This window comes from Chaetura pelagica, unplaced genomic scaffold (genome assembly GCF_000747805.2).
Source record: "Chaetura pelagica isolate M959 unplaced genomic scaffold, ChaPel_1.0 scaffold228, whole genome shotgun sequence".
Classification (NCBI taxonomy): domain Eukaryota; kingdom Metazoa; phylum Chordata; class Aves; order Apodiformes; family Apodidae; genus Chaetura; species Chaetura pelagica.
The window spans coordinates 596,794-623,935 of record NW_009954225.1 but is presented as its reverse complement, the minus strand read 5'-3'; the positions used below and the strand labels follow the sequence as shown (position 1 = coordinate 623,935).

General features: G+C 38.1%; 1 protein-coding gene across 1 annotated transcript in view; it reads left to right on the top strand.

Annotated features, from left to right (window-relative positions):
* Window positions 1-27,142, top strand: part of GAK (cyclin G associated kinase) — a 49,697-nt gene that overhangs the window by 20,291 nt on the left and 2,264 nt on the right. Inside the window, exons 13-24 of the mRNA XM_010003534.1 lie at window positions 77-199; window positions 3,469-3,602; window positions 4,848-5,042; window positions 6,054-6,171; window positions 9,156-9,235; window positions 9,575-9,768; window positions 12,780-13,256; window positions 15,355-15,525; window positions 21,653-21,787; window positions 22,136-22,255; window positions 24,375-24,587; window positions 26,081-26,229. Coding sequence (XP_010001836.1) covers window positions 77-199; window positions 3,469-3,602; window positions 4,848-5,042; window positions 6,054-6,171; window positions 9,156-9,235; window positions 9,575-9,768; window positions 12,780-13,256; window positions 15,355-15,525; window positions 21,653-21,787; window positions 22,136-22,255; window positions 24,375-24,587; window positions 26,081-26,229 — 2,109 coding nt within the window. The remainder of the gene's footprint in view (window positions 1-76; window positions 200-3,468; window positions 3,603-4,847; window positions 5,043-6,053; window positions 6,172-9,155; window positions 9,236-9,574; window positions 9,769-12,779; window positions 13,257-15,354; window positions 15,526-21,652; window positions 21,788-22,135; window positions 22,256-24,374; window positions 24,588-26,080; window positions 26,230-27,142) is intronic.

Here is a 27,142-nt window from a genome sequence, read left to right as displayed (position 1 = left end):
CTCTTATATACACAGCTTATACTATGCAGATGAATATGACTGTAATTTTGTTTCTCACCTCTGCTCTCTTTCGCAGGTTTCTGAATGTGGCTGGCCAGCAAGACGAGCACCAAATCTCCAGAATCTTTATAGCATATGCAAGAATATGCATTTGTGGCTGAAACAAGACCAGAAAAACGTTTGCATTGTGCACTGCCTTGTAAGAAATCAGTCTAAATCTGAAGTGTTTTGCTCAATCCAGCTTCAAATTGTGAATAAGGATGCTAGTACTCACTCAGTTTGTGAATATTACTGGCTTTCTTTATTGTGAGGCCTGGGGACAATTCCATCCCACTATGTCTTTTGGAAAGTTATTTGCAAAAATTTTCTCATTGGGTAAATTAGTAGGATAATGTAGCCCTTGCTTTTACTGCATGTGGCATGGAAGACAGTATTATAGGAGGGATTAAGGCAAGTAAGCCTTTGAGAAAGTCTGCTCTAGTATTTCAGTGTTTATTTTTTTGTTGGTGTTTTCTGAGTGACAGCTAGGTGTACACTGTTTCCCCCTCTCGTCCATTTGAAATCTAATACATATCTGTAGAATTGCAGAAACTATGAGATTTTTGGTGGAACTTGCTAGCAGCAGATTGCTGTGTAGCTTCCAGTGTTCTCTAATGTATCATAAAAGCAATGAACCTTTTTATCTAGAGCCATTATGTGAAACAAGAGTGGGGGAATGAATTTATAGAATAGATACTATGCTCAATATTTGAAAACATGAGGTTACAGTTATGTTTGTGTAAAAGAATTCCATGCAAAAATTTTTACATTCTTACTTTCCTGTGTAGTAGAGAGACAGGACAGTTGTTATAATGCTTATTATGCATTCAATACTAGTCCTTTGATATGATATAGTAGTCTATATGGACTATCAATATCAGAGTCAAAAAGAGTATTTGTTAATCAAAGTATACTTACAAAGTACACTTTCTTGCAAGTCAAAAGTAATTTAATGCCAGCTCCTGAAAACTCATGGGATTTTCAGTGCTGCTTTGAGGTTAGGAATCTAATTCTATATTAAAGTTACACTTACAGTATCTCAGTATCACATGATTGCTGGTTAACTAGTTAAGAAGCAGATATAAAGAATTAACACCAGATTTTGTAACATCTTTCCCTTAAAGTGTTTCCTTTAAAGTACCTAACTCATTCCATTTTCTCAGGGGTAAGGGAAGCCTGTATATGTATGGCTGTAGCAGATGGGATGTGAAGAATCTGTACCAGAACTACTCAAAATGAGTGATAGGTGCAATCTGTCTTGGATTCATCTAGCTGGAAATTTCTTTAGACTTAAAAGCTAGGAAATACAGGTTCAGAATAATGCTTTATCTGGTAGAGAATGTTTTATTCTGATATACTTTTTTGGATAACAAAATAGGAGAGTTGCTTCTGCCTCTAGGTGGTTGGGATTCAGAACCAGGTAGGGCTTCCCAGTCTTGTAATTTTTATTGTTGAGGTTTGAAATCATACCCTGAATTGTTGAATTTTTACACTAATTTGAGTGATCTGTTTGAAAACAAGCAGTGGGAAACAAGATTTAAATGGCAGCTCCCTGCTTCAGCTACAGTTAAGTCTTTCTGGACTGGCAGTAACTGGAATCTGTTTATAACTGGCATCCTTTTCTGTTGATGATGCAAGACTAGCACATATGCTGCAGGCTGGAGTAACTCCTGGACATCTGGAGTAACATTGCCCTGCATAATTATTTGGGCCATGCAGTGATGGTCATCCTTGAAAACTTGCACAGGTGTGACTACAAGATCATCACAGTGAGACTTAATGGCAGTCACTTGAATATACTGCAGCTCTTGAGGTGTGCTTAGGTGTTTCTTTAGATAGCTATATTTTACCTGTGTGTAAATGAACCATGTTAACATAATTATACACACACTAGGAAAAGTTGTATTAAATGTCTTTAATAGAGGTTACTTATTTTCAAAATAGTTGAGAGCCAGGCCTCCTCTATCTAGCTTTTTGAAGCTTTAGGACAAAACAAGATACTTGACATCTTTTTCCAATCATAGTTGTTTTATTGCTGTGTTAATAATTGTTTATGCCTGAGGACTGCATATTTTTATAGCCAAAAATCCATCCTTGTTAAAACATACAAGGAAAAATTGAAATTCTTACATTAATCTCCATATGAGTGTTTCTTTTGGTCCCATTTTGCAAATTACTAAGTTTCTTTCTGAAGTGCAAGGTTCTGCCATTGGCTTTGTTTACTATTTAATAAGGTATTCTAAATTTTGAATGCTGTATTTCTGTTGTAAAGTGGTCTTTACAGTCTTGTGAAGTTGTCCTCTGTGCCACAGTTGCAAGGTGTTCACTGTAACTTGCAGACTTTGTAGAATGATTTTTTTTTCTTCCCTCAGTGTGGTGCTTTAATTTGGAAGTGGCTTTGTAGTGCAAGTGTACGAAGGTCACTGCTTCTCATGCTGATCAGTGTTTCACTCTTCCTTTGTATTCATTAATGTTTTGTCTTAAATGGAGGTGTCTCAGGGTTTTTTGTTCTATTTGTGTGAAATTTGACTGAAAGAGTCCAACCCATAGACTAGTTTAGTTTAGAAGCAACTTTGGGAAATAATTTGACTTGCTTGTTACACTAGCAGTAATAATATTGATTTGCTAAATTGCTCTTTGAAGATCTGGCTTTTATGGTGCCGATAGACCTTTTTGATGTAAGTAGTGGTTAGGATAGAAGCCTGGATTTGAAGGAAATGCTTGTGTCCTGGTTTAAGCCAGGGTGAAGCCTATTTTCCTTTTACTGATTAAAACAAGTTGAGGATCTTCCCCACTCCCCACTCATATACCAAATGACTACAAAAAAAATCTGTTCTATATTGGTAGCAAAAAGCTTGAGAGATCCTGTCCCATGAACCATTGCCACTTCTGAATCTTCTTTATAATGTAGGGGTGAAGTTGGGATGTGTGTAGCCATGGTCTCTGTAGAAAGAGGTGTTCAGTATTTTAATTTCCTTCTCTTAGTTCAGTGGCAAGCTGCTAAGCTTAGGCAGTTCTAGTCAGAAAACTATAAACTTCACTGTGGCATAGATTTCTTAATCTTAGGACTTCTGCTATAGCAGAAGTCTATGGTTGTAAGTCACTGAGCTGGTGTTTTAGGTAGCAGCTGGGAAACAAACTTAAAAATGGCTATTAGTGATAATAAGGTAATTGAAATTGAATCCAGTTGAAATAAACCAGTGTTAAGCTAAAGCAATTATTCACACTTGAGTAAGAAGATAATATGTAGTATCTTTTGTATTTTGTGGAAATCAAGACATTTCACATTCAGATACAAACTTCAAATCTAATGATAATACCAGAATTCAGACTTCTTTATATTAAATAAGGACATAGCATGTTTTTCAGTAGCTTCTGTAGTACTTTTCCCACTAGGTTTAATAACAAAGATACAATTTTTCTTTGTAGGATGGAAGAGCAGCATCTGCTGTTGTAGTTTGTTCTTTTCTGTGTTTCTGTCGTCTCTTCACTACTGCTGAAGCTGCAGTTTATATGTTCAGTATGAAACGCTGTCCTCCTGGCATTTGGCCTTCTCATAAAAGGTATGATACCTGTCTGGAGTACTGATGAAGAAAGCAGTTGTTCTAGCAATTGTGAATACGGTGCCATTTTTAAAGGACGCTTTTTAGGAAGATGAACTATTTCAGTAGTGTCTGTGTTAATGCAGCAAAATACTTGAAAAAAACAGATGTGTTATGAGACAGTAGTTCTGATTTTTGAGCCCTTAAGCTACTCATGATATTCTTATTAGAAGTGAGTCAGGTATGGCCCATAGTGAAGAACTAAGCCAGGAATACAAGCAAGAGTATGCAGAGCTTTTCACTGTACTCTGAAATATAAAATCTTCTTCCACATGTAAGACCTAGTCCATGTTTACTAGGTTATTACAATAGGTTTTGTGGTGTCTAAATACTGCAGGTTCTTCAGTCCTTCTTCAGTCTTCTGTTTAGTTAAGAATTCCTTCTTTTTAAAGGAGTGCATGCAGAAGTGACTTTCCTGTGCTTTCAAGAATGTTTAAAACTCATCTGTTTGTTTTAATATGATACATCTTATAAAAAAGGCTCAGTAGCAACTGACACTGGTAGTAAGGGTGTTTCCTACAAAAAAGATTAGATTTAGAAAGGTGAGAAGTAAGGATTAGTTAAGTATAAATGACAGATTGTTATACAGACTTACTATGAGTATTTTTAATGGGTTCTCTACAAGATAACTTATATTAATGAGAATACATGTTAAGCCTTAGGGAGGCTTTGAGTTGCTAGCTTCAGAACTGCTGTGCGTCCTTCATCCAATGTGTAAGATACAAAATAAAAATTTCTTCTGCTTTGCTGTTTTGATGCCTTTGAAAAGTGTGGATAGTTTGTTTTACAAATAAGTATATGTAAAGCTACAAACCTAAGAAAATGTCTGGAGTTGTCTGGAAGGTGTGACACAGGTACAGATGAGTTCATATGCAGTACTGTATTAATTTTTCTGGACAGTGTATTTCCTGTTGTGATGCAACCATCAGGCTTTTGCACAGAAACTGTGCTGCTATTCTTAAATTGAAAGGCTAGCTAGGGATCTTAATATATTCTCCATCTTTCCATTTCCATTTTCCTCTTCTGAATTTGTATCAGATTTGAAAATCTCTTTGCTGGAAGTGCTGTGAAGTGTTTCCCGTGTTTTATTGTTACAATTTGTCACTACTCAGTGGCTGGTTATGAACAGAAGTGTAACTCCCATATGTGTTCACCCATTTTTAGAATTTGATTCTCTGACTAAATTGATTTCTTTTGGTTTGGCAGATACATTGAATACATGTGTGACATGATGGCTGAAGAACCCATTATTCCTCACAGCAAGCCCATCCTTGTCAGATCAATCATCATGACCCCCGTTCCTCTTTTCAGTAAGCAGCGTAATGGTTGCAGACCTTTTTGTGAAGTTTATGTGGGAGATGAGAGAGTGGCCACTACCTCCCAGGAATACGACAAAATGAAGTAAGTACAGGTTATGATTTGCTCTGAAGCAGCGCATTGTTTTTCTAAACTAACTTAAGTCCTTACTGTGAGGAGAGCATGATTTTGTATGTGCTAGTTAAACAGAATACTGCTTTAAGGTTTTGGAACAGCTGCTGTCTTTTAGGTGATCTTGAAAGGTAAATCATGGGGAAGAGATGATGTGATTATAAAAGCAGTTTGGACCTGTTAGTGCAGATAGTGGGGATGGTGTTGGGGTGCCACAGTGGACATGGGAGGCAGAGGGGAGCAAGACCTGCTTTCCTCTCACTCCAGGTATTATAAGCTAGGAACACTGATCCATGGTGTACATGCATCAAACTGAAAATCATGTCTCAGTCAAGGGCACAGTAGGGATCCCCCTAAGACATGGTAGCTTTAAGGGGTGTGCTTATTAGTGCCTCTACAACTCTGGTGCCTGCTGTTGTAATGCAAGGCAGGAATTGCAAATGGTACTTGCAGTGCTAGGTGTTGATCTTCCCAGAGAGAGAACAGATGAGAGAATACCAAGTCCTAGGTTTCTTGTAAATCCAAACCCTGTAAGGAGCTTAATGAATTTGAAGATGCAGGCACAGAAGCATCAGTGGGGTGTTAAAAATTTGTTTCTCTACCACTGTCCCTCAGTGGGAATCTTAACATATCCCCCAGGACTGCCATTACAGTTTCTCTCTGCACCTTTCTTTTGAACAGCTTTTTAAATTATATCTTCTCTTGCATTTTCCAGCAGCTCCTTAAAGGTGTTTTTCCCATATTAGATTTGGAAACCATGGGTCTAAGTATGTCTGTTGCTTTGCTATAGGCAACTGTTAATCTTGTTGTTCTTAGATCAGCTTTAAAGTTTAAATAATTTAGAGCTGATTCCTTTTCCATAATAAGAACTTGAAGCAGATTTTTATGGATTGATATGGAAGGCCTTGCAGAAACGAAACTAAACATAAGGTAATGCACTGTTTTTTGAAGGAAAATTAATTTATTTTTTTTTCCTTCCTTCAGGGAGTTTAAAATTGAAGATGGAAAAGCAGTAATTCCACTAGGTATAACAGTCCAAGGAGATGTTCTCATTGTGATCTATCATGCCAGATCAACACTAGGAGGCCGACTACAAGCAAAGGTAATGCTACACTTAAGAGCCTACATTAAGGGTTTGCTTTTTGTAGTTGTAGTTTGGTATCATACTTGTATTTGTGATCTTATTTAAATACATGGCTTTTTTCTATTCTTTGTTCAAAGAAACCTGAGATTTTCATATACTTGTCTCAATATTTAGTGCTGGCCAGCAATTAAATGAATGAAAGGTGGTCTCTATTAACCCCTCTTCTTTGCCTAAATAGGGAAAGGAGAAAGAGGGGCTTAAGGTTTGGAAACTAAACTGCACAGCATTAATGAAACAATGATGAAAAAAGAAATAATGAAATAAATATAAATATATACAAAACCCAATATTGTCCTGCACCCTCCAATAATGCTCATGTCACTACTGAGGCTGCAGGGAAGCCTGAAAGTCGATACATATGGGATGGCATACTTTGGTTAATTTTAGGTCACCTGTCTGGTTTGCTCCTCCTTGCAGGACAGTCACGTGACCCTTTTTTTAAACTTTCATTTCTGGAGCTTGAGAAGTTTAGCAGAACCAAGCGGTAGCCGTGGCTTTGCATACCATTCTCCAGCAGTAGCTATAAATATCAAGTGTTATTAGTTATAGAAGCAGACACTGACTGAAAAACATGCTGTTAATTTCAGCAAGTGCAGTTAAAAGAGACTTGACTGAAAAGTAAAATTAAAAAGAAAATTGGTTCTGTCCTGGCTCAAACCAGGGCAATTTGTGAATTTAGCCTTTTAAAGCCTAATTAAAATGTTCATTCATAGTGCTCTGCATATAGATGCTCTGGTAAGCATTTCTAGAAATTAATTCAATGGAGATAGTTATTGTAGTTGCATGAGAAGCCTGTAGCCAGTTTTCTGAGGCAGTGATTGTTTTCTGCTAAGTTGCACAATAAGCCAGAACTTTTAAATTCTGTACACACAAACTGAAACCAAAGGAAAAATATCACTCAGTAGAAAAGAGGAATTCCAGGGACTGCATATACAAAGCAAGTTAGAAAAATCTGTGGTTGTGTACCCATTTCTAGAGCCACGTTGGGCTTTTTAGGCAGTTTTCCTGCTGGTTTTGTTCTCCTAGGGAGGATGCGTTTCCTTTTTTAATACAGCTGTGGATGCAAAGGTACTGCAAGATCACAAAAAACCCTTGCTAATGAAACCTGTCTTCAGGTTTCTAAAGAAGCAGCAATTTTTTTTATCCAGATGAGTAACACAAATTAAACCTGGAAATCCATTCATATCAGATAAGAAGGAATACTACAAAGTTTAGGGTAACTTGGACTGCAGTGAAAAATAATACAGAAGCTCTTCAGACAGTTTTCATACCTTTGGGGCAAACGAGCATATTTTATGTACCTGGTACTACTGAAGTATTTTTCCCTTTATTTTTTCTACTTTGTGTATTGGAAGATGAGCATCAAATCTTGTCATATTGCAGTGGTTCAAGACTATCTTACTGTTCCAAATGCTATGGGCCAGATCTTCCAGAATATCAGATGGAAAGCTCAGTGAAATTAATCTCTAATGCCCCATAATAGCTAGTGTATGGTTCAAGGTCATCAGTGAAGAAAGCACACAAATGGGGATAATTCAGCCAAAGTTAGCATATAGTCTTTGTGCAGTCTCAGTTTCACTGTTTCTTTAATGTGGTTTCTATGGTATTTATTCACTAATTGGGAAAGATTAGAATTTTCTCATCCATATGCTGTAACACATGATACATCAACAGTGTTTGTGATTATCCTAGTTTGGAGCTTTGATGGAACAATATTCAGTGCATCCTTTGTTTTATGTACTTTAAGTGGCTCACTGAAGCTCTCTACAGAATGCTTGTGGAGATCAACCACATTTCAATATTGCTGTTAAGCCCAGCCCCACAGCTGGGCACTGTGAATGTCTCTCACTTGCTCACAGTTAATTTGAGAGAGGATTTAGTTTTTCTTCCAGGAAATCCCAAGGGATTAAGAAAGCAGATTTAATAGGGCATTCAGGTTTTCATGTGTATTTCAGGGTAGGGATGAGTGGATGAGAGAAACTCTTCAGAATGTCCAGGTCTCTTGTGCTGAATAGCCCACCACTGGACAGAGGACTTAAGATGCAGCCTCACCAGTGGTGCATAGAGGGGAAAGATCATCTCCTTCAGCCTGCTGGCAGCACTTTGCATGTTACTTGACTTCTGGTCGTGATGTTTCATAACTACTCATTTTCAAGGACACCTTCTATAATTTTTTTTTATATATTTACTGGTCTATTACTATATGACTTCCTTTAAGGACTGGCAAGACTATTCCATATGTATTGTAACTAAGACTAGACAATAAATACTGTGAAATTTATCAGCTTGCTATGAATTGTATTTGTATGTGAACAGGAGCTACATGAATCTTGTAAACTAGCATTTTCTGGATCCTCACATGCTGACTAAGCATGGGAAAGTAGTTTTTATTTCAGCAGAAGAAAGAGTTAGGAGAGTTGAATGGCTGTAAGGATTCAGTTTGGAAAAGCCCTGTAATTCTGCCTGGGATGAATGGTTGACTTGAGAGACTGCACAGGAAAAAGCTCCTTTCCTGTCTTAGGAAGTATCCTTTTAAATGTGCTACATTCAAAACTATTCTGAATGGACTACTTTACATATGACAGGTTTCTTGATTAGTGTATTGCACATTGGGTTTTTCTGAGTGTAAGTCATTCAGGAAAGCAATAATGGTCATGCAGTTTGTCTCTTAAACAGAGTCTGGAAATATTTAACAGACCTGGTAGTCTGAGGTTAGTGATGAGAGGTATCTAGTTCAAAGTCTTTTAGTTTGTTTCTGGTAGTAATAAATTTATCAGTGTTCTATTTAAAACAACATTTAAATCTCTCAAAGTATACATGGAATAAAAATGAAATGGAAACAAAAGCCACTTTTAAAATACTGTAATGCTGAAAAGATTTTGCATTTTATTAAAGGCAGAAAACTACTCATGCTGCTTCCCTGTATTTCTTGTTTTCAACAGATGGCTTCAATGAAGATGTTTCAGATTCAGTTCCACACAGGTTTTGTGCCCCGAAATGCCACCACAGTGAAGTTTGCCAAGTATGTTGACACCCTTTTGTAGGAGACTAGAAGTTTTCTTTGAAACTGTGTAATGTGCCAAACCAACATATGGTGGAATAAGGAAACAAGTCAGTGTCGGAACTAGATTACTTTGGTTGCAGTAGAAAGATTATTTCATTTTGTCACCTCAAGGAAACTAGGTTTTGTTCATGATATGACAGAAATGTCTGTACCAAATACCATATTTGAAATATACAGAAAATAAAGAAATACAGCATTTTTTAAGCCTTACACTAAGGGCTTTAAAGTTCTGTCTTGGACTGAATATAATTTGGTTACTCATCAGTATCAAGGATCTACTTGTATGTATCTTTGTAGGTATGATCTGGATGCCTGTGACATACAAGAAAAATATCCAGATTTATTTCAAGTCAATCTGGAAGTAGAGGTGGAGCCCAGAGACAGACCGAGCTGTGAACAGCCACCATGGGATAACATGAATATAAAGGGACTGAACCCCAAGATCCTTTTCTCTACCCGAGAGGAACAACAAGAAATTTTATCAAAATTTGGTAATGAATCTGTTGAAAAATGAGTGAATATGATAAAGTTTCTAGTGTACTTAGTGGGTAAGGCTTCTGTTTCTGACATGGCTTTCAGTGAAAGACATTTAAAAGATGTTTTTTGTAAGTATGACTTGAATTTGTGTTGTATGAAAGAGTATAAATTATCTCCCAGTATTGGATTATAATTGTCCTTATCTCCACTATCATTACATTTACTTGCTTTAAAGCTATGAATATTCTGTTTGCAGGGATTTTAGACATTGGAAGAAGCAAAGCCATTATCATTTCACTTAAAATCATCTGAGCATTCATGACAAATAGTCTTAACTAAAAATATATTTATTGAGGTTATGTATAGCCAAAGGTGTCACTAAATTTCTCAACTCTTCCTAATGTGGTCCAGCAGATGTTTTATTTTTTTTTATATTACAACATTAATGCTATTCAGTATCTTTATTCTTCTCATGGTAGAAGTAATTAGCTTTGACATTTTCTTTAAGGCTCTTAAGCCTTCCCTGTGCTTCCAGGTTAAAAAAGCATGATGGAGATTATTGTGTTGATTTTAGTACACCACACGTGATCTTAGTCTCTACTCTTAATATGGTACATCTGAATTACGATTCTTTTGAAGCAACGTGGTTGCTGCTGTCTTATCTATTTTAGCAGGATATGTTTGGTTTATATTATGATTTAGGTCATTTTCTATTTAACTTAGTTTGTACAGATTTTTAAAATCTTACTGTGAACAAAACTCTCAGCTCACTAAAGTTAAGTGTTTTGTTGATAATGAGGAGCTGTAAAAATTACGCTTTTTTAGGTCACTTTCATTTTCTGATTAAAAAACGTAAGGGTTTCAAATCCCACTGAAAACATTAAAACTGGCGGGAAGGGAATAGGGCAAGAACAAGTGCTGTGAACTGGTTTTATAGAACTTGCCTTATTAATAATGGTCTTTCATGTATGTTTTCTGAGACAGGCTACTTTTTCATAATTATCTGTAAGATACAACTGAGTTTGTGGAAGGAGGGTGAAAAAATGCACTACCAGTTTGGCATTTAGATTTAGACAAATATCTTTCAACCATTTATCCCATTCTTTTTAAACAGTGGATGAACACGTATTAATTTAGGGGTCTTACTTGCCTTGAGGAAACCAAGTTTGGGAAATGATACAGCAGTAGCTAATTCAGCCCAACTCAGTCTTGCACAAGAGTCACTTTATGTTGGATTTCAGTAAAGTAAGAAATGTAAGAAGTAATTCATTGTACCACACAATGTATTTAAATTCTCTGAGATGTTTGATAACAACTCAGTGTTCTTTTCTGGCCTTCTACTCCAGCTTTTTTTCTGTAGCTTCATTTGCTCTTTTCTGATGTTCAGCTCCTTTTTGCAGATGATGTTCATAGCTCTTACATATTTTAGGGCTGGTTGGTGTGAGTTTTTAATTACATTTTCCTACAAATGCAAGTAGAATGCTTAAGTGTTTTGCGCTGAGTCTGATGTAATTTAATGTTATAGTTTAAAATAGTCTTGCCAGCTTTTGCAGTTGAGACAAGGTTAATGCTGCTAATTTCAAATGGGGAGTGGGTGCAGAAACTTTCCTTTGCAGAAGAAGAGATAGTTTGGGACACTTGTCTTGCTATAGTGGTTAATCTGCAAGTCTAATTCCAGCTGCTAATTCCAGTGACCAGAATTGTTTTAGGAGTTTTTCTCAAAGATTTTGGCTTAAAAATTTATTTTCTAGGGAAACCAGAGCTGCCTAGACAACCAGGTTCAACTGCACAATATGAAGCAGAAGCATCACAGCTGGAGCAATCTTCAGAAAGTGCTCATACTGAGACAGAATCCCCACAAAGCAGTAGTACTGAAGCAAATAACTTCTTTCATTCTCTGGACTGGAAAGGTACAGGCTTTCCTCTGAAGTAACTATTTGTTGTATGTTTGTTATCCTGCACACATTTCAGTGAGTGCTTTAGCCTCCTTATGCAGCAAAAGTCACTATGTCACCAGACCCTGAGAAAAATGTATTTAAAGAGTGGGTTCTGCAGTTTAACATGCGATCATTCCACTACGTTTGAATAAACAAAGTGATGTTTTTTGGTATTGTATGCAACTGTCCAGGTTTCAGCAGGGATAGCTATTTTTCTTCTTAGTAGCTAGAATAGTCGTGCGTCTTGGATTTAGAATGGGATTTGGTATGAGAATAATGTTAATACATTGGTGTTCTAATGGAGAATCAAGGACTTTCCAACTCCCTGCGCTTTGCATGCGGGTGCACAAGAAGCTCGGAGGGAGCACAGCCAAAGCAACGGGTCTGAATTAGCTGTATCATGCAACATCACACTAAGTATATAGATGAAGGTTGGCAAGGAAGTTTTTTCTTTCTTCTTGGATTTTGTCATGTTCTCTTCTCCAAGTTTACTAGCCAGGGGCTGACTGGACATTGGTCAGTAGGCAGTGAGCAGTTACTCTGTGCATAGCTTGTTTGTATATTCCACTATTTTTATTAAATTTTACCTTTATTTAACATTAACACCTCTTTTCTCAATCCACAAGGTTCTTTACCTTTCCAGTTGTCTCCCCCACTTCCCAGGAGGATGGGGGAGAGTGAGCAAATGGCTGGTATTTAACAACCTGCCAGGTTAAAACCACAACAACTTAAATGCTGAGGTCTGCAAGGAAGCCTTTGCATTCCCACAGCCCCACTTAGGATGACTGAGGTAGTAGACTAGCCAGTGGAGTCTACATCAGTATGTACTGGCTGAGTAAATGTGACTTTATAGTTCAAGTCTAAGTCCTTTCTGGGTTCTGATTTTTTTGGCAAAAATGTCAGTAACTGCTTATGCTGTTTATTGGATGCTATTATTGAGTGGAGCAGCAGTTACTGAGTGATCTTCTAAGCCATAAGTGTTACAATGTCCTGAGGTGAATGTCCAAGTCAGTCTCATACTGAAAAACAAAAGTCTAGTTGGCAGATGAATTCTGGTTATCTAAAGCTGTTATTTCTTTTCATTCAAGAAGGAAAAACTCTGGAAAGTGGAATAGAGGACAGTTCATCTAAAAATGATTGTGTTCAACTCTCTGAAGACAGGGAGGAGAGTGATCCTTCAGATGAGGAATTCCCTACATTTCCAGGTGAAGAAAGTGCAGTAATTACTGATGAAAAAGACTCTACTACTCCAGAAGGAGAGTTGCTTTTTGAAGCCAATTTTGAAGCTCCATCTGCACAGTCACAAAAATCTCTCGATGAAGAGAATGTGGACTTACTGGGACTAGACTCTGATATTTCACCAGAACAGAAACAACCTGTCTCAGAAATAAACTCTTCGTCAAGTAATGCAGACTTGTTGAACAATCTCTTTGTGGGTAATGCATCACAGATTTCAGAAGGGCCCACTGGAGATCTTCTTGGACAAGGAACAGATTTCTTTTTCAGCAGTCAGTGTCCATCTGCTTCTCAGGGTACACCTTCAGCAGCAGCCACCGTGTCTTCAGGTATGTAAATTTAATTGTAAACTTAATTATCTGTGGCTCGCCAATAGATAAAAACAGCTGCTTACGTTGTGCTTAGAAAACGAATACCACATTTTGATTTGTACATTGAAGCCGTGTTCGTCTGTAGCAAGAGTCTGCACAGAACAGATGTTTTTACTGCATTAAAGAGACAAATTGCTGTGTGTTATCCAGGTATTTTATGTTGTCAATATTCTATTAGCTTTAAACCATGTAAATAGAAAAGTATCAAATTTTGACTTTAAAGAAAACTGGATTCTTAAAGAAGCTGTAGCTTTCACATGCCAATGTTATATGCTAGATCATTTTCTAAATCTTTATGTAAGTAACATAACATGCTAAGGTGTGGAAGTGTAGTAATTTAGTGTTTTCTTGCTCTTTGTGTGAAGTGATAGCATTAGACATGGTACAGAGCTGTGCTGCTTAGGTCAAAAGTTTGTGTGGGATTTTTGAGTGTTAATCATGTAAGATGGCTAGGCCACTGGAAATCCTGTAGATTATTGTTCAACCAGTAGGATAATGATACTGCTAAATGGTGTTTTCTTACTGGTTTTGATGATTATGTTGAATAATCCTGAAAATATGTTACAGACTGGTATTTATTTGGTATTTAAAACAAACTGTTTTAATTCAGAGGTTCTGTTCCTCTTACCAATGAATAGTTAGCTCTTTGTCACATGAGTAAACTTGTGGGAATAGCAATTCTCTGCCTGATTTTTACAGTAAGATTTTTTGGGAATTAGTCAAACCTTGTAATAGTTTCCCAGATTAACTTGTTGCATAAAGATGCACTTGGGCTAAAACCTTTAATCTACGCACGGGTGTCAGAGTGTTATGGGCTTCTAACGACCCCCGTACTGGATTTCCAACACCACAGTGTTACCAGCCAATAGCCCCCCTGGCATTGGCTTGTGACAACGTGCAAAGTGGTTTTGTAGAGCATTTAGTCTACTTAACATCTGTTTGAAGCAGTTCAGTGCTGAACTTTGTTACTGTGCTCAATGAGGAGTCGCTTAATTTACCATTTTTGCATAGGCAGGAATCTATAAAAGAGAAGGTCTGTTAATTTATCTTTAACTGTGCCATTCTTATATCTGCTCTATAAAACAGCTGGGCAGTAGTCAATGTATGTATCTCATTCTACTTTTGAATTAGATAAGAGAAGGATAATTGCAGAAGTGAGAACATTTGGCCACTGTTATATTTCAGATTGCATACCAAACTTCGACTTGAGTTTTTGTGTATATGCAATGGTATAGCAAGATAGCCTGATGATAATCCAGGGTTTGTTTTCTGAAGTGTTGCTGACTCCTGTACAATGTGGTCATCACCTCAGGATGTGCTGTGGCACTATGGTGAGATTACTCCTTTTCTTCAGTTTCTCAGTCAATCTAGCAGGAGTCCCTGGATTTTTGAGGATCTTGACCCTAGAGGGCAGCAGAAACGGGAAGATCTGAAGCCATGATTCCAGCTGACTGTCACATGTTAACTCATGCTGACTATAAATACACTCCCAATTAGTTCTTTTCTTCACTGTGATCACTAGAGACCTGTTGAAAGCCTTGCTTCTCTTGGTTTTCATTCTTGAATTGGCGTGCTTTCTGACTCAGAGTCACCAATGCCTTCAAGTCAAAGAGGTAGTATGACTGTTTTGTTTCATTTGATTTTTCCTTTTAGTAGCTTAATAGTTTGTTTTGTCTAAATTATTTGGAAGTTTGGCATTATAGAGCGTTTAACAAATGTAATTCTGCTTGTATGAGATGATCACTCAAATTTAAGGTATGTCTTACATGGGTGAAACTAACAATGTTACTGAATGTATGTAGCCTTGCTAAAGATTAGTTTGAGGACATTGCTGTTCATATTGTCTATGGCTGAAATACTTTTTGTACCAACATGAAAGTACAGATGCCTAGAGGAAGGCACAGATGCTGACTCTGCTGTGAAAAATTCTCAGAAGGTTGCTACAGTTAACAACATGAACTTCACTTTTTGTCTGTGCCCTCAGAAGAGACAGACTTTTTCAACTTTGTTTATTCCAAAATTTGTCATATAATGACTTTGCATTCTTCTTTTCTAGCTGATCCTTTTGACCCATTCACAATGTCATCAAGCTCAGAAAATCAAGCCATGTCTGGTCCAGACCTCTTTGGGGACTTTCTTAGTCCAAGCTCAACATCTACAGCTCATACAGTTCCTTCTACTCAGAGTTCACTTCCACCTTCTTCCAGCTCAGATTTCTTAAATTTAGGTAAGTATTCTTTTTGTGTTCTGTTTCTCAGTGTTTCTCCTGCTCTGTGCACTTGTCTTTCAGCTTAGTCAAGGTGGATTAGTGTCTTAATGGATCCCTGTGTTGTTACTGCTGTTTTAATTAGCTCTGTGTTCTGGAAATGCAGATACAAATGCACCAAATGGCAAGGGTTTATCTGTATGTCATGCTAATATTTATGATGTGAGAGGATTTCTAGGTGTTGCTAACCTTCTGTAAGGACCTGAAGTTTCTTCTGAGAGCTCTTAGAACTGAGGGTACACAAACATCTACAGACTTCTTTTCTAGATGGTAGAATGCTATTTTGATTGCATTCAGATTGCGATGATTTTCTGGAAGCCCTGGATAAGAAATTACCAAATCAAGTTACAGTGCAGCCAGTTCTTAAAATGCAAGCTGAGGCTAGCTTGGACCTTCTTGACCTGAATGCATTCTGTTAATATACTTATAGAGTATATTATGTAATACTCTAATCTTATTTGTTTCATTTAATTTCTCTGATGTATTCTTGGTGAAGCCCTTTCCTCATGCTTTTATTTAAAAATGGATTCATCTTTAATCAAAAGGATTTGCAGTAAGTTCCATCTTCCTGTATCTCCATCCTATGCACATTATTTCCAAAGTATTACTAAATAAAGCTTCTAAGCATGTTCATTCTTTAAAGACAAACATACCCTTGCAAAAATGGTGCCATGGTAGAGCCAGAAATGTTGCTTTGTAAATCTGCATTTCAAAGATAAATATGGATTAATCTCCATAGGAATAGGAGTTGTGGTCAGTCTGTACCTGCTACTCTTTCATCCCCACATTTTTCTCCTGCTCTTGAAAGATATTCCTTCAAGAATTTGGGTCTCCATAGGGAACAGTGTTTCAGGAACAGGCTGCCCTGATGGGTGGGTCCCCAGGGACCAGAAGCCTGCTGCTGCGTGGGCTCCTCTCCATGCACTGCAGTGTCATCCAGGTCATGTCCACCTATGTGGGGTCCTCAACAAACTGCAGTGTGAATATTTGATCCACTGTGGTCTTCTTATTGGGCTGCAGGGGAATCCCTGCTTTGCCACCTGGAGCATCTCCTCCCTCTTGTCCACTGACCTTGGTGTCTGCAGGGCTGTTTCTCTCACTTTTCTCACTCCTCTAAAAACTGCTGTGCAGCATTTTTTAGCCTTTCTTAATGTGTATTTTACCAGAGGTGCGATTATTGTGCTTGCGAGGCTCAGCAGTGTCCTTTGGTGGGTCTGTTGGAGCTGGCTGTGTCCAGCATGGAACAGTCCAGTCAGTCCTCTCTTCACAAAGGCCACCTCTGCAGGCCCCCACTTATAAAGTGGAAGTAGTTAGGAATGGTGGTATCACATTCCTCACTTTGAATCCAGGAGTATTTTCTTCCCAGAGCTTACTGCTTATAGTTTCGAGTTGCCTGTCCATGTTGGACAATCACTCCAGTGGACTGTCTGGGTTGGACAGCAGTTGGAGTAATTGCCTGGCCAATATGAGGGCTTCCTTCTTGAAATAAAAGGCTAGCCATCTGATTGCTTTCTCTACCATGTATTTAAGCATAATATTTAATCTGTGGTTGATTCTGCTGCAAAGACCCCCCCTTGCTGCTTCCTTTCCAACATTTTCATTCTGTCCTATGGATGCAATAGCAGCTGTATGTTATAGTTCTGTACCTGTATAGTTGCTAGTTTTATGCCACTTTTAGTTATGACACTATTGCTGTCACTGCATGAAGCTACCAAACATATTGTTGTGAGGGTTTTTTTCTGTTCAATAGAAGATTTGATCAGTTCTGATCTATGGATCATCATCGTTAGCCAAGATCTATCTTGCTCCTGAGGAAGGGGCCACTGGAAACTGTCTAGTTTACCTGCTCAAAGCAGGGCCAAGTAGAGTAGTTTTCTGCCCAGGACCATGTCCTTGCTGATTTTTCATTCTTTCTGAGGATGCAGACTCTACAACCTCTAAGAGGCAACCTGTGCCAATGTTTGACTACTCTCACAGAAAACTTCAGTTTAAATGGGGTTTCCTGTGCTTCAGTTTGTACTCATTGTGTCTTGTCCTTCCTCTGGGCAGTGCTGAGAAGAGTCTGGCTCAATCATCTGTATTTCTTCCCATTAAATATTTATACACATTGATTGTCCACCCCCAGTTCTTCTCCAGGTTAAACAATAGCAACACCTTCAGCCTGTTCTTATATCAGATGTATTGAAATCCCTGCGTGACAGGGAACCCTATTATGTACTATTCACAAGGAGACCACTATCAGTGTTCATCTGTTAGCAACATTGGAGCAAGTAGGGAAGAGAAAGAAAAAAATATTTTGACATTTGACTTCTCTGTGCCTATTGTTTTATGCTTACTCTTTCTGGTCTTGGTTGTTAACTTGCACACTGGTAAGTGCATTGGTGTTCCTGCTGTTTTAATGTAGTTTCTGGAGCATTCTATCAACATAGGGAAAATAACACTTAAAATGTAGCTAATTTATCTTCAGTCCACTATACTGGGATTTCCCAGTATTTCTGTTGGTATGCTTGCTCCACTATGGAAGTGGAGGAATTGGGGTAACGGGTTATGCTTATTTATGTTTAACTTTCAAGTGAGAGCTTTTCTATGTGTTCAGCTGAGATGAAGTATGTATTTGAACCTTTAGCATTCCATCCAGTCTCAGGTATCCATTCTAGCAAGGACATGAAGAATATTCATAGCTGTAATGCTTTTAATATGGATGTGTGAGTGAAAGCACATTGTAACTAATAACCAGAGAAGAAAGGGCAACTGAAAGTGTTCTCAAATTACATATTTGGAAGAATTGTGTTGAGAGAGCAGAAGTATAAATGAGGTCATTAAAGTAAGAACAATTTTAAACTCACTAAAAATAAATTGGTAGTAGTGTCAGTGTTAATTCAAAGTAAACTGCAGCAATGAGATATGGTGAATCTACTGTTGGAGCAGTAACAAATGTCGAGAATTAAATTTTAGTGATGAATAAGCTTTCAGCAGTAGTAAATGACTACTAAATCTTGACAGAGACCAGGAGAAAAGTTGTTTCAGTAAACACAAATCAAAGAATTAGAATTTTAGGCTTGCATTTTGCCATGTGGCTTGAAATTTAAAATCATAGTAGTTATAAAATATTTCAGTTTGTAGAAAAGGAAGTTCTTAAAAAATACCTGGTCCATTAAGGCATTCTGTCCTGCCATACAAGAATATTGAGCAGTTGCTTCTACAATGGCAGTGTGTTAACAAGGAAGTATTCTAAGAAAAGCTATAGTAATTCAGTATAGAAATTCAGCAGAGAAGCTAGTAGGTGAGTTGACTGTTCACCTGTTCAGCATTGATACCCTGCTCTTAATGGCCACAGTTGCAAAAACAAGCTATCATCACTAGCTGGAGTGCTCAGATTTCCTTAGTATCTGTTCAGTCAGCATTTTTGAGCCTGAATTGGTTTATTTGGATGTGCAAGTAGAAGGTTGTTGCTAATACAAGTTAGGAATATAGTTAAGTGCAAATGAACTGGTCTGATAAAAAGATAGCAGGAGATGTGGAAGGTGATCAGAAGAAACCTGAGTAACCAGTGTAGTGTTCTCCTGAGTAAAAGTTAGTTTCTGTGACTGGTCACAAAAGCTTTAGACAAGGTTAAAAAACATTGCATCATACTAAACCAGCCTCTTGGTTCACAGAAAATCCTGTTGTCCTGTGTGATTAAAGGATTTCCTGTAGTGATGACAAGTTAAATAAAGAAAACCTCATGTGAAGTTGTGTATACCACAGCCTGTAAACCTGTAAACCTCAGGCTTCTAATTTTGGGAAGCTGGAAAGTGTGATCTGATTACCACCAACTTATTATGGTGTCTTAGCTTGGTTTGAGCAGCGTTAGTAGTGTTAATAAAGAACTATGCCCTGACCTCCAGTAGCTTACTGCTTTATTGCTAAAGATTGTAAATATGCACATTGACAAAGAACTTAAGGGACAAGTAGGTATCTGTCTGCTTGTCCATGATCTCAGTGTCTTCAGCATTTTGAGAATATTTATCTATGCTTCATGTTGTACCCTTTCTTCTTTACCTTAATGTGTCTGCATGAACTTCAGTGTGCTAGGTCACTAAACCAAAGGATTCAGAATGTGGTCTCATACAGCTTCAGAGTATGTAGAAGTCAGAGTATCATGTTGGTATCACTATTTTTTGATGTTAAAATCTATTGTAATAGCCAAGTTGTACAACTGGAAATAATACAGCGTAAGAATAAACGGTTCCAGGAGGTGACTAATCATCTGTTAACTATGTTGCACATTGTACTCCTTTGTTTCAGATTTTTCTGATTAAAGTGTAGTAGACATATGAGCTTGTTTTATTCATAGTGGATTTACTGCTGTACATAGCAGTAGGCTACTCCCTACTTTGTTCAGGGCAGGGGAGGTGATGAACTTGACTGCTCTTAACCAGTAATTACAAAACACCTGGTTCCTATAGTGTGCTCTCCGTCTTTCAAATGCATTCAGCTGTACTTTATTCTTATTTTTCTCAACTTGGTTTTATCATGGTTCCAGTTAATGTTTCAAGGTCCAGTTAATGTTTTGGAGTGGCACATGGTACATCCAATGTCTAAACTGATGCACAGATGCTTTCAGATACTTTCATATTTATAACCAGTGGCACTGCTGTGTAGTACATAAGTAGGGTCCTAAGTACTGCTGCATACTGCTTTTCCTGTGGATTCAGAGGCAGAGAGATAAATCTTGAGTCCGGAGAAAGAGCTGAAAATGGTACCATACCTTCAGAAGACTTTGGCTGTTATTTTGTGCATTGTATTGTGATGTTTTACTTTGTGTGCATAATTGCTGTAATACAGGCTCTTGACAGACATTTGTTGCTGAGATCTTGGTATGTTCTCTCTGCAAGTGTAAGATGTTAAGTATAAATAAAATTAGTGGATTGAGGTTGTGAAGGAGATACTTGCTTCAAATTATTTCCTTAAATAAAATTTTCTTCTGTGATACAATACCAACATTCAAAATGTCAAATGGAGAAGTTGAGAGAGTGATGTAGTAGTTGAAACATCAAAAGTATCAATATTTTTGTAAGGATGGCTGGGTTAGTTTTCCAAGCTCTAGGTCTTTGAAATATCTTGGAGCACCACTAAACATACTGGTTTTGCTGAAATATCACCTGCCTGTAGCACTGACTGTTGTGATAGCATTGAAGGGGTAGTTATATTCAAAAGCTGTCCTCTCTCAACTGTGAGTCGTGACAAGCTGTGCTCACAGGGAGTGCACAGAGCTGGTGTGGAGTTCTCAGTGTTCCTTACCTAGCACCTACCTATGTGTTTCTGGGGCTCACCTCCTACTGTCTGAGAAAGGAAGAGTAATTTACAAGCATCAAGAGTGGCAGCTATACTGGATGTGACACTTTATAGAAGTTAGTGGAATCACCCTTGTGTCCTTTTAAATGCCACCTTTTAATTGTCTGCTTTCAGTTGGCTTTAGTGGTTTTGTTTTGCATGTAGAAAAGTGGCTTGTATCAATGGAGCTAGTGATTCTCAGTCCTTTCCCAGAAGAGATAATTCTTCCTGAATCTGGCTCTTTAATTACATGCATTCATGTCTTGAACCCAAAAGGGCTCTTAGTTTCTCAAAAGCTCCCTTTGTCGCACAAGGCCTGGGTTAGGCAGACCTGCAGTTTGAAATGACCTGGCTCCACCAGTGTGGTACTAGGACTGCTGAGTGATATCTAGCACCATTTTACAAAGCTCTCCTGCTTTCTGGTTACCTGCTGTGTTGTCAGGAACAGAAGTGTGTCCTGAAGCCATCCCATAGCTAGTCCTTTTGCCCAGGAGACCTAAGCTGCTAAACCCACAGCATGACCTGTGCTTGAAAATATCTTTTCTATGAAGTGCTTCAGATACTTGAAATCAGCTGAAGGAATTCTAGTAGTAAAACCCTTCTGAGTCCTGTTTAAGACTGCATGACCATATTATGGAAAAATGTAGGCAAGCCATGTAGTTGGCCATTGTAGCTGGCAACATGGTACACAGTTCTGTTGTCACTGGCAAAATACCCATTAATATGATGTTTTTCTTAAAAGAATAATCAAAATATCTTTTTTCTTCTGTAGGGAATTTGACACCAGAGCCACCTAAAGTATCATCTTCTACAAGCCAGCCAGACCTCTTAGGTGGATGGGATGCTTGGGCAGATACCTCAGCAACCAGCAATGTAGCATCACCACAGTTGAAGCCTCTTTTTGAAGGTAGTATGAAATTAAATTATTCCATTAGAGGGAATAAGGCCAACTCCAGGATTGGTCAGTTTCGTTACCTGCAGCTATTGCACATATTTTCATGCCTTTTTTTGCTTTGTTGCTGAAAGGACTCCATCCTCTTGTGCTTCAATGCCCCTTTAGTAAGGCACTTAGATTAAGTTCAAGGAGGAGACAAATAGTTTCAGTTGTCTGTGGTAATTCCTATTCCTGTCATGGTAAAAGATGTCATGGAGCAGAATGCTGGAGAGCTTTACACAAGGTGTTGTGGAAATGGTGTGTGTGTTTATTCTCTCAATTTCCAAATATACCAAGTACATGATACATCTTATTATACAGGTCAGGCTTTTACCACAGGGAGCCAGTCCAGTGTGTCTTCAGGTCTGTCGTTCAGCCAGGCTAAACCTCAGAACTTCGATCCTTTTGCTGATCTTGCCAATCTTGGATCTGCTCTTCCAGGTAAGATCTTTCTTTTAAGAGATTATACTAATGCCTCTATGGTTTGATTTCCTTCTTATGCCAATATGTGTAACTTACAGCATATATGGAGGAAAATATTCCCTTTTAATTGTTGACAACTAGCTTGAGACAGTTGCTGAAAGCAGAAAAGTAACAAGAAAAGATTGAATCTTCAGAGATAATGTGAAAGATCCTGAGTATAAAACAGTATAAATACTTAATGCTTCAGAATTTAGTTGAGAAGGTAAGAGAAACCAGGGTTTATTGCTTGAGTAACTGAGCATGGAGTTTCTTATCTAGCATCGACTGATAATCTGCTGTGAAGGATATGAAAGTAAAATGGAAGCTGGATTAATTTTTTTGCTAGGTCCAAAGTGACAGTTGTTTTTCTTTTTAGTTCAGCACTTTTCTATGAATTCCATAGGCCTTCATAGCTCTGCTACCCAAATCTATCATGTTTGTAAGATTAGCACAAATCAGGCCCATACTTGTACACAGTTACTATGAGCATTATGAATGTTTGTCAGTTTGCAGTGGTGTGCACAAGATGTTATAGTAGGTGTGATACATTGCAGAAGTACACTTGTCCCACTTGCCCCAAACTCAGGAACTAGCCCTGCAGTGTTCTCAAACAGCAAGAAAACAAAGGGCAATAAAAAGAGCTGAGATCCCTTCATTTCAGGACCCACTGCCATATGAAATGGCTGATTTCTAGCTGTTAAATGTGGCTAGCTGCCAAGATTCCAAGGATCAGTTTGGAGCAGCAGCTGAGCTGCTGAACTGCAGAAGTGTGCTTTTTGCTTAGCTTGGAGCTGATAGAGGTTTTATGCTGTTGCCTTGGCAGGTAGCATTATGTATTAAATTGAGAACCCTCTTGGTGGAATTATCTTATATAAGCACAAGGTAACATACAGTATTTGACTTATTTATCTTGCCTGTGCATAATTATTTTCAAAATTCTAGTGTTGAAGCAGCACTGATAAGGCTGCCCTGGAGTAAACAATTGACAAAAAATTTCTAATTTAATAATTCAGGTTAATATCAACTGGTTAAATCTATAGATAGTATGACAATTAAAAAAATCAATGTATTTTGGCTGGGAGATTCAGGTATGTACTGAAGCAGTGTAAGAAATTGTACTAATTTTAGTAGGATTTAAATTAATTCATTAGTCTTTAACAGGAAAAATGACTCAGTTTAAAAGTAGCCAGGTGTCACTGTACTAGTTAACCTTCTCAGGCTTCAACTGAATTTTCAAGAAGTTCTGACAAGGCATTGAATTTTTTGTAGGAGTTCTTTTGGCCTTCATATACAAGTTATTATTCTGGAAGAAAAGTTATGAGAGTGAAAGCTGCTTAGTTGGCAATGCTTTATAAACAAAGAAGCAATAGCTAAAGGTAATTAGTGGTGTACTAGCCTAGCAGTAGGATACCAATAATGTTCTGTGAAAGTTGGTTTTCTCTTATCTTGTACCAGAAAGTAGGAGGGTGGTGTTGAAAAGTTGCAGCTGATGGTGAGGAGTTAGCTTGTCCTACAGGAAGAGTTCATTGGTCTTGAAGACTGAAATAATGAATGTAGAATGCTTTCAAAGAGGAGTAGTGTGCAAGGTCATGAACTCGTGACTAGTAGCAGAGATATTTTTCTGTAAATTTCACAAGTTAAATTTACTGAAGACTGACTAGTGCGAGACTGGAAACATTCATTTGAAAATATCCTCCGTACGTTACATTTTCTTGATAATATAATCAGTTTTTCAGTGTCCTCTTCATATTAGCAGACATTGAACTGTAGTTAATTGGTAGACAGATCTGCTGTCACTGCTGAATTACTTTCTGGCCTTGCATATGCCTGGCCAATCAGACAAGAGAATGCTTCTGCTAAAACTGACCATTGAGCACTTGAATTTTAAGAGGCTGGAAAACTTTCAGTAGTGGCTGTAGCTCCTGCCTTCTAACTTGTTAATGAGACTCTTGACTTTGTTTCACACGTTTTTCCGCTACACTTTCTCTTGTATAGTAGTATCACTGTAAACTAGTGGTTAAATGTCAAGACCAATCTTACTTGCATCAAACAAGTGACAGATATCCAGCTGAACAACTAATTTAGTATTCATTGTTAGGTTCCTCCAGTGGTGGACTCTCAAGCAGTGGCTTTGGTCAGAAGGCTGCTCCGTCTCAGAAGTTGGGAAATCAGTGGCAGAAGTCTACAAAACCACAAAGTACTTCATGGCAGTCCCAGACTAAATCCAGTACAGCAACTAAACCAAATTACACAGTAAATTTCAGTGTTATTGGAGGACGAGAAGAAAGAGGAGTCAGAACTCTAGGCTTTGGTAAGTTTTCTGAAGGTGCTAATTACAGAATCAGAGAATCATAAAATGTATTGAGTCCTGTAAAGGCTAACAAGTCCAACAAATTCCCTACAGGGACATCTCACACTAGACCACATTGCTCAGAGCCCAGTCAAACCTGACCTTGAATGTCTCCTAAGGATGGGCCCCCCACACCTCTCTAGGCAACCTGTTCCAGTGATCCACCACCCTCATATTAAAGAACTTTTTCCTAATATCCAACATAAATCTACCCTTTTCTAGCTTAAAACCATTACCCCTTGTCCTGTTGTTACATGTCCTTGTGAACAGCTCTTCCCCAGCCTTCTCATTGGCCCCTTCCAGGTATTGAGAGGTTGCTGTAACCTCCTGGAGTCTTCCCTTCTTCGCTGAACAACCCCAACTCCCTCAGCCTGTCTTCATCAGAGAGGTGCTCCAGTCTCGCTAGGGCAGAGTAGAGGGGCAGAATCGCCTCTCTTGTTCTTCTGGCCACACTTTTTATGCAGCTCAGGATGCAGGAGGCCTTCTGGGCTGCAGTTGCACATGGGTGGCTCATGTCTAGCTTTTCATCCGCTAGTACCCCCTTGTCTTTTTCCACAGGGTTGATCTCCAGCATGTCTTTCCCCAGCCTGTATTGATGTCTCTGGTTGCCTGGAGAGGGTGGGCATGGCCTCTTCCCCATTAACCTTCTTGGAAAATTGTGTTTTTCTATTGTGTTGGTAATATAAGTACACATCAGATGCTTCTGTAAGTTGAAGTTGTCTTTATCCCTATCTGGAAACAGGTAACATGATGGAGAGGCAGCGGGCATACGTTGTGGCAAAGGATAGTCTGATTGGTGGACAGGGGGGAAAAATTAAATTAGCTTGATAAAATGTTGCAACAAGGGAACAGATGTTGTGACGCCACATCCTTGAAAACAGGCAGACCTCAACTGAACAAGGACCTGAGAAATTTGACTGTCCCGGTTTTGAGAGGGGATTTGACTGGATGACATCCAGTGGCCTCTTCAGAATTCGGTTATTCTACATCTCTCTGAAATTGATTGGTCTATAGTAACTATTCATGTTGGTATTTTGTGCCTTCATTACTCTGCATAAGTTTCAACTACTTAAACATTAACTACATAGTTTTGTCTAGAGTAGTGGGTATATGGTTACTTGAAAACTGCTGCATGGCAGTTGGAGCTACTTTATAGTGGAAAAATGGAACCATTTCCAAAGTCATTGAATAGGTAGGTGTGTACTCCATCGTATCTACTCCAATTTTTAGAAAAAGGACATGCAAGTATTTAGTCACATGTATGCACATTTGTTCTGCTGGACTACTGAAAGCTTGTCAATGATCCCTTTTATTCCTATCCTTCTGTTAGTCTTGCGGAGTTTAACAAGCAACTGAAGGTATTTCTTGCAGTAATGAGAAATGTCATGGAGATGTTTCCCTCATGAATGTATTTTCCTGTAGAAGTTTTCATTTAATGTTTTTTCCTTTCATAGGTCAAAAGCCAAAAGTTTCAGAAAATGACTTTGAGGATCTCTTATCTAATCAAGGGTTTTCAGCCAAATCTGATAAAAAGGGACCAAAGACTATTGCTGAGATGAGAAAACAAGAAATGTCTAAAGATATGGACCCCTTGAAGCTCAAGGTTAGTTTAATAGTCATTTTAAGTGAAAATATAAGCTTATTATTAGAACTGCTGATACCAGAGCAGAAGAGTACGAAAACTAACAAAGCAAACTCATAAAGCAGAATGAAACTTCATCTGTATTTAATTCATATGACTGTAGAAGTTAGAGTAAACAAGAGTCAGTTGGCAATGAAGAAGCAGTGGCAGTAGCCCAAGAAGTGTATGGATGGGAAGCAGATTGCTATTTCTTTCAGCTAAGTTTGGAGAATTTAAGAACCTGTTTTCTTGTCAGAGTTGATTTCTTGAAGTCAGAATATCTCTAGTGTTCCCAAAGGTCCCGTTAGAAAAGATGTATTTGGTTGATAATACAAAATTGCACTTTAAAAAACAGGTAGGTGAGAATAACTGTCTTCAGCATGACCACTTACTTGCATGTACTGGTTAACAGTTGCTATTACTTTCCTAAGAAATAAAGCAGGAAATCTGGAGATGGACTGTAGAACTAGTCTGTGGGATGTTACCTGATCAGCTGCTCTTACTTTTTTTTATTACTCATTGATAACATCACTTACTATACTTCATATTTTATCCTGGAAGTTTTGTAATCTTTATGATGCTTTAGAAAAGTCTGTAAAAACTTCAGAGGGACACTGAAATCTGTTATCACAAAGTGACTTTCCTGAAGAAAGTATGCACAGCTTGCATAGGTACTTTTTAACATAAATCACCATAAATGGAAATAAATACAAATTTTATTTACCATACTAGTTGCTGATAAAGGGAAGAGATTTTCATATTCTGTAGCAGTGTTCAGTGAAGGCACTGTCACTAATATAGTGGCTTTAATACTGCTGTTGAAGTCTGAAATGACCAGTTACTCAAATCAACTTTCATCGTGGTGGCTGAAAGAGCACTTCAACTTGTGCATTCC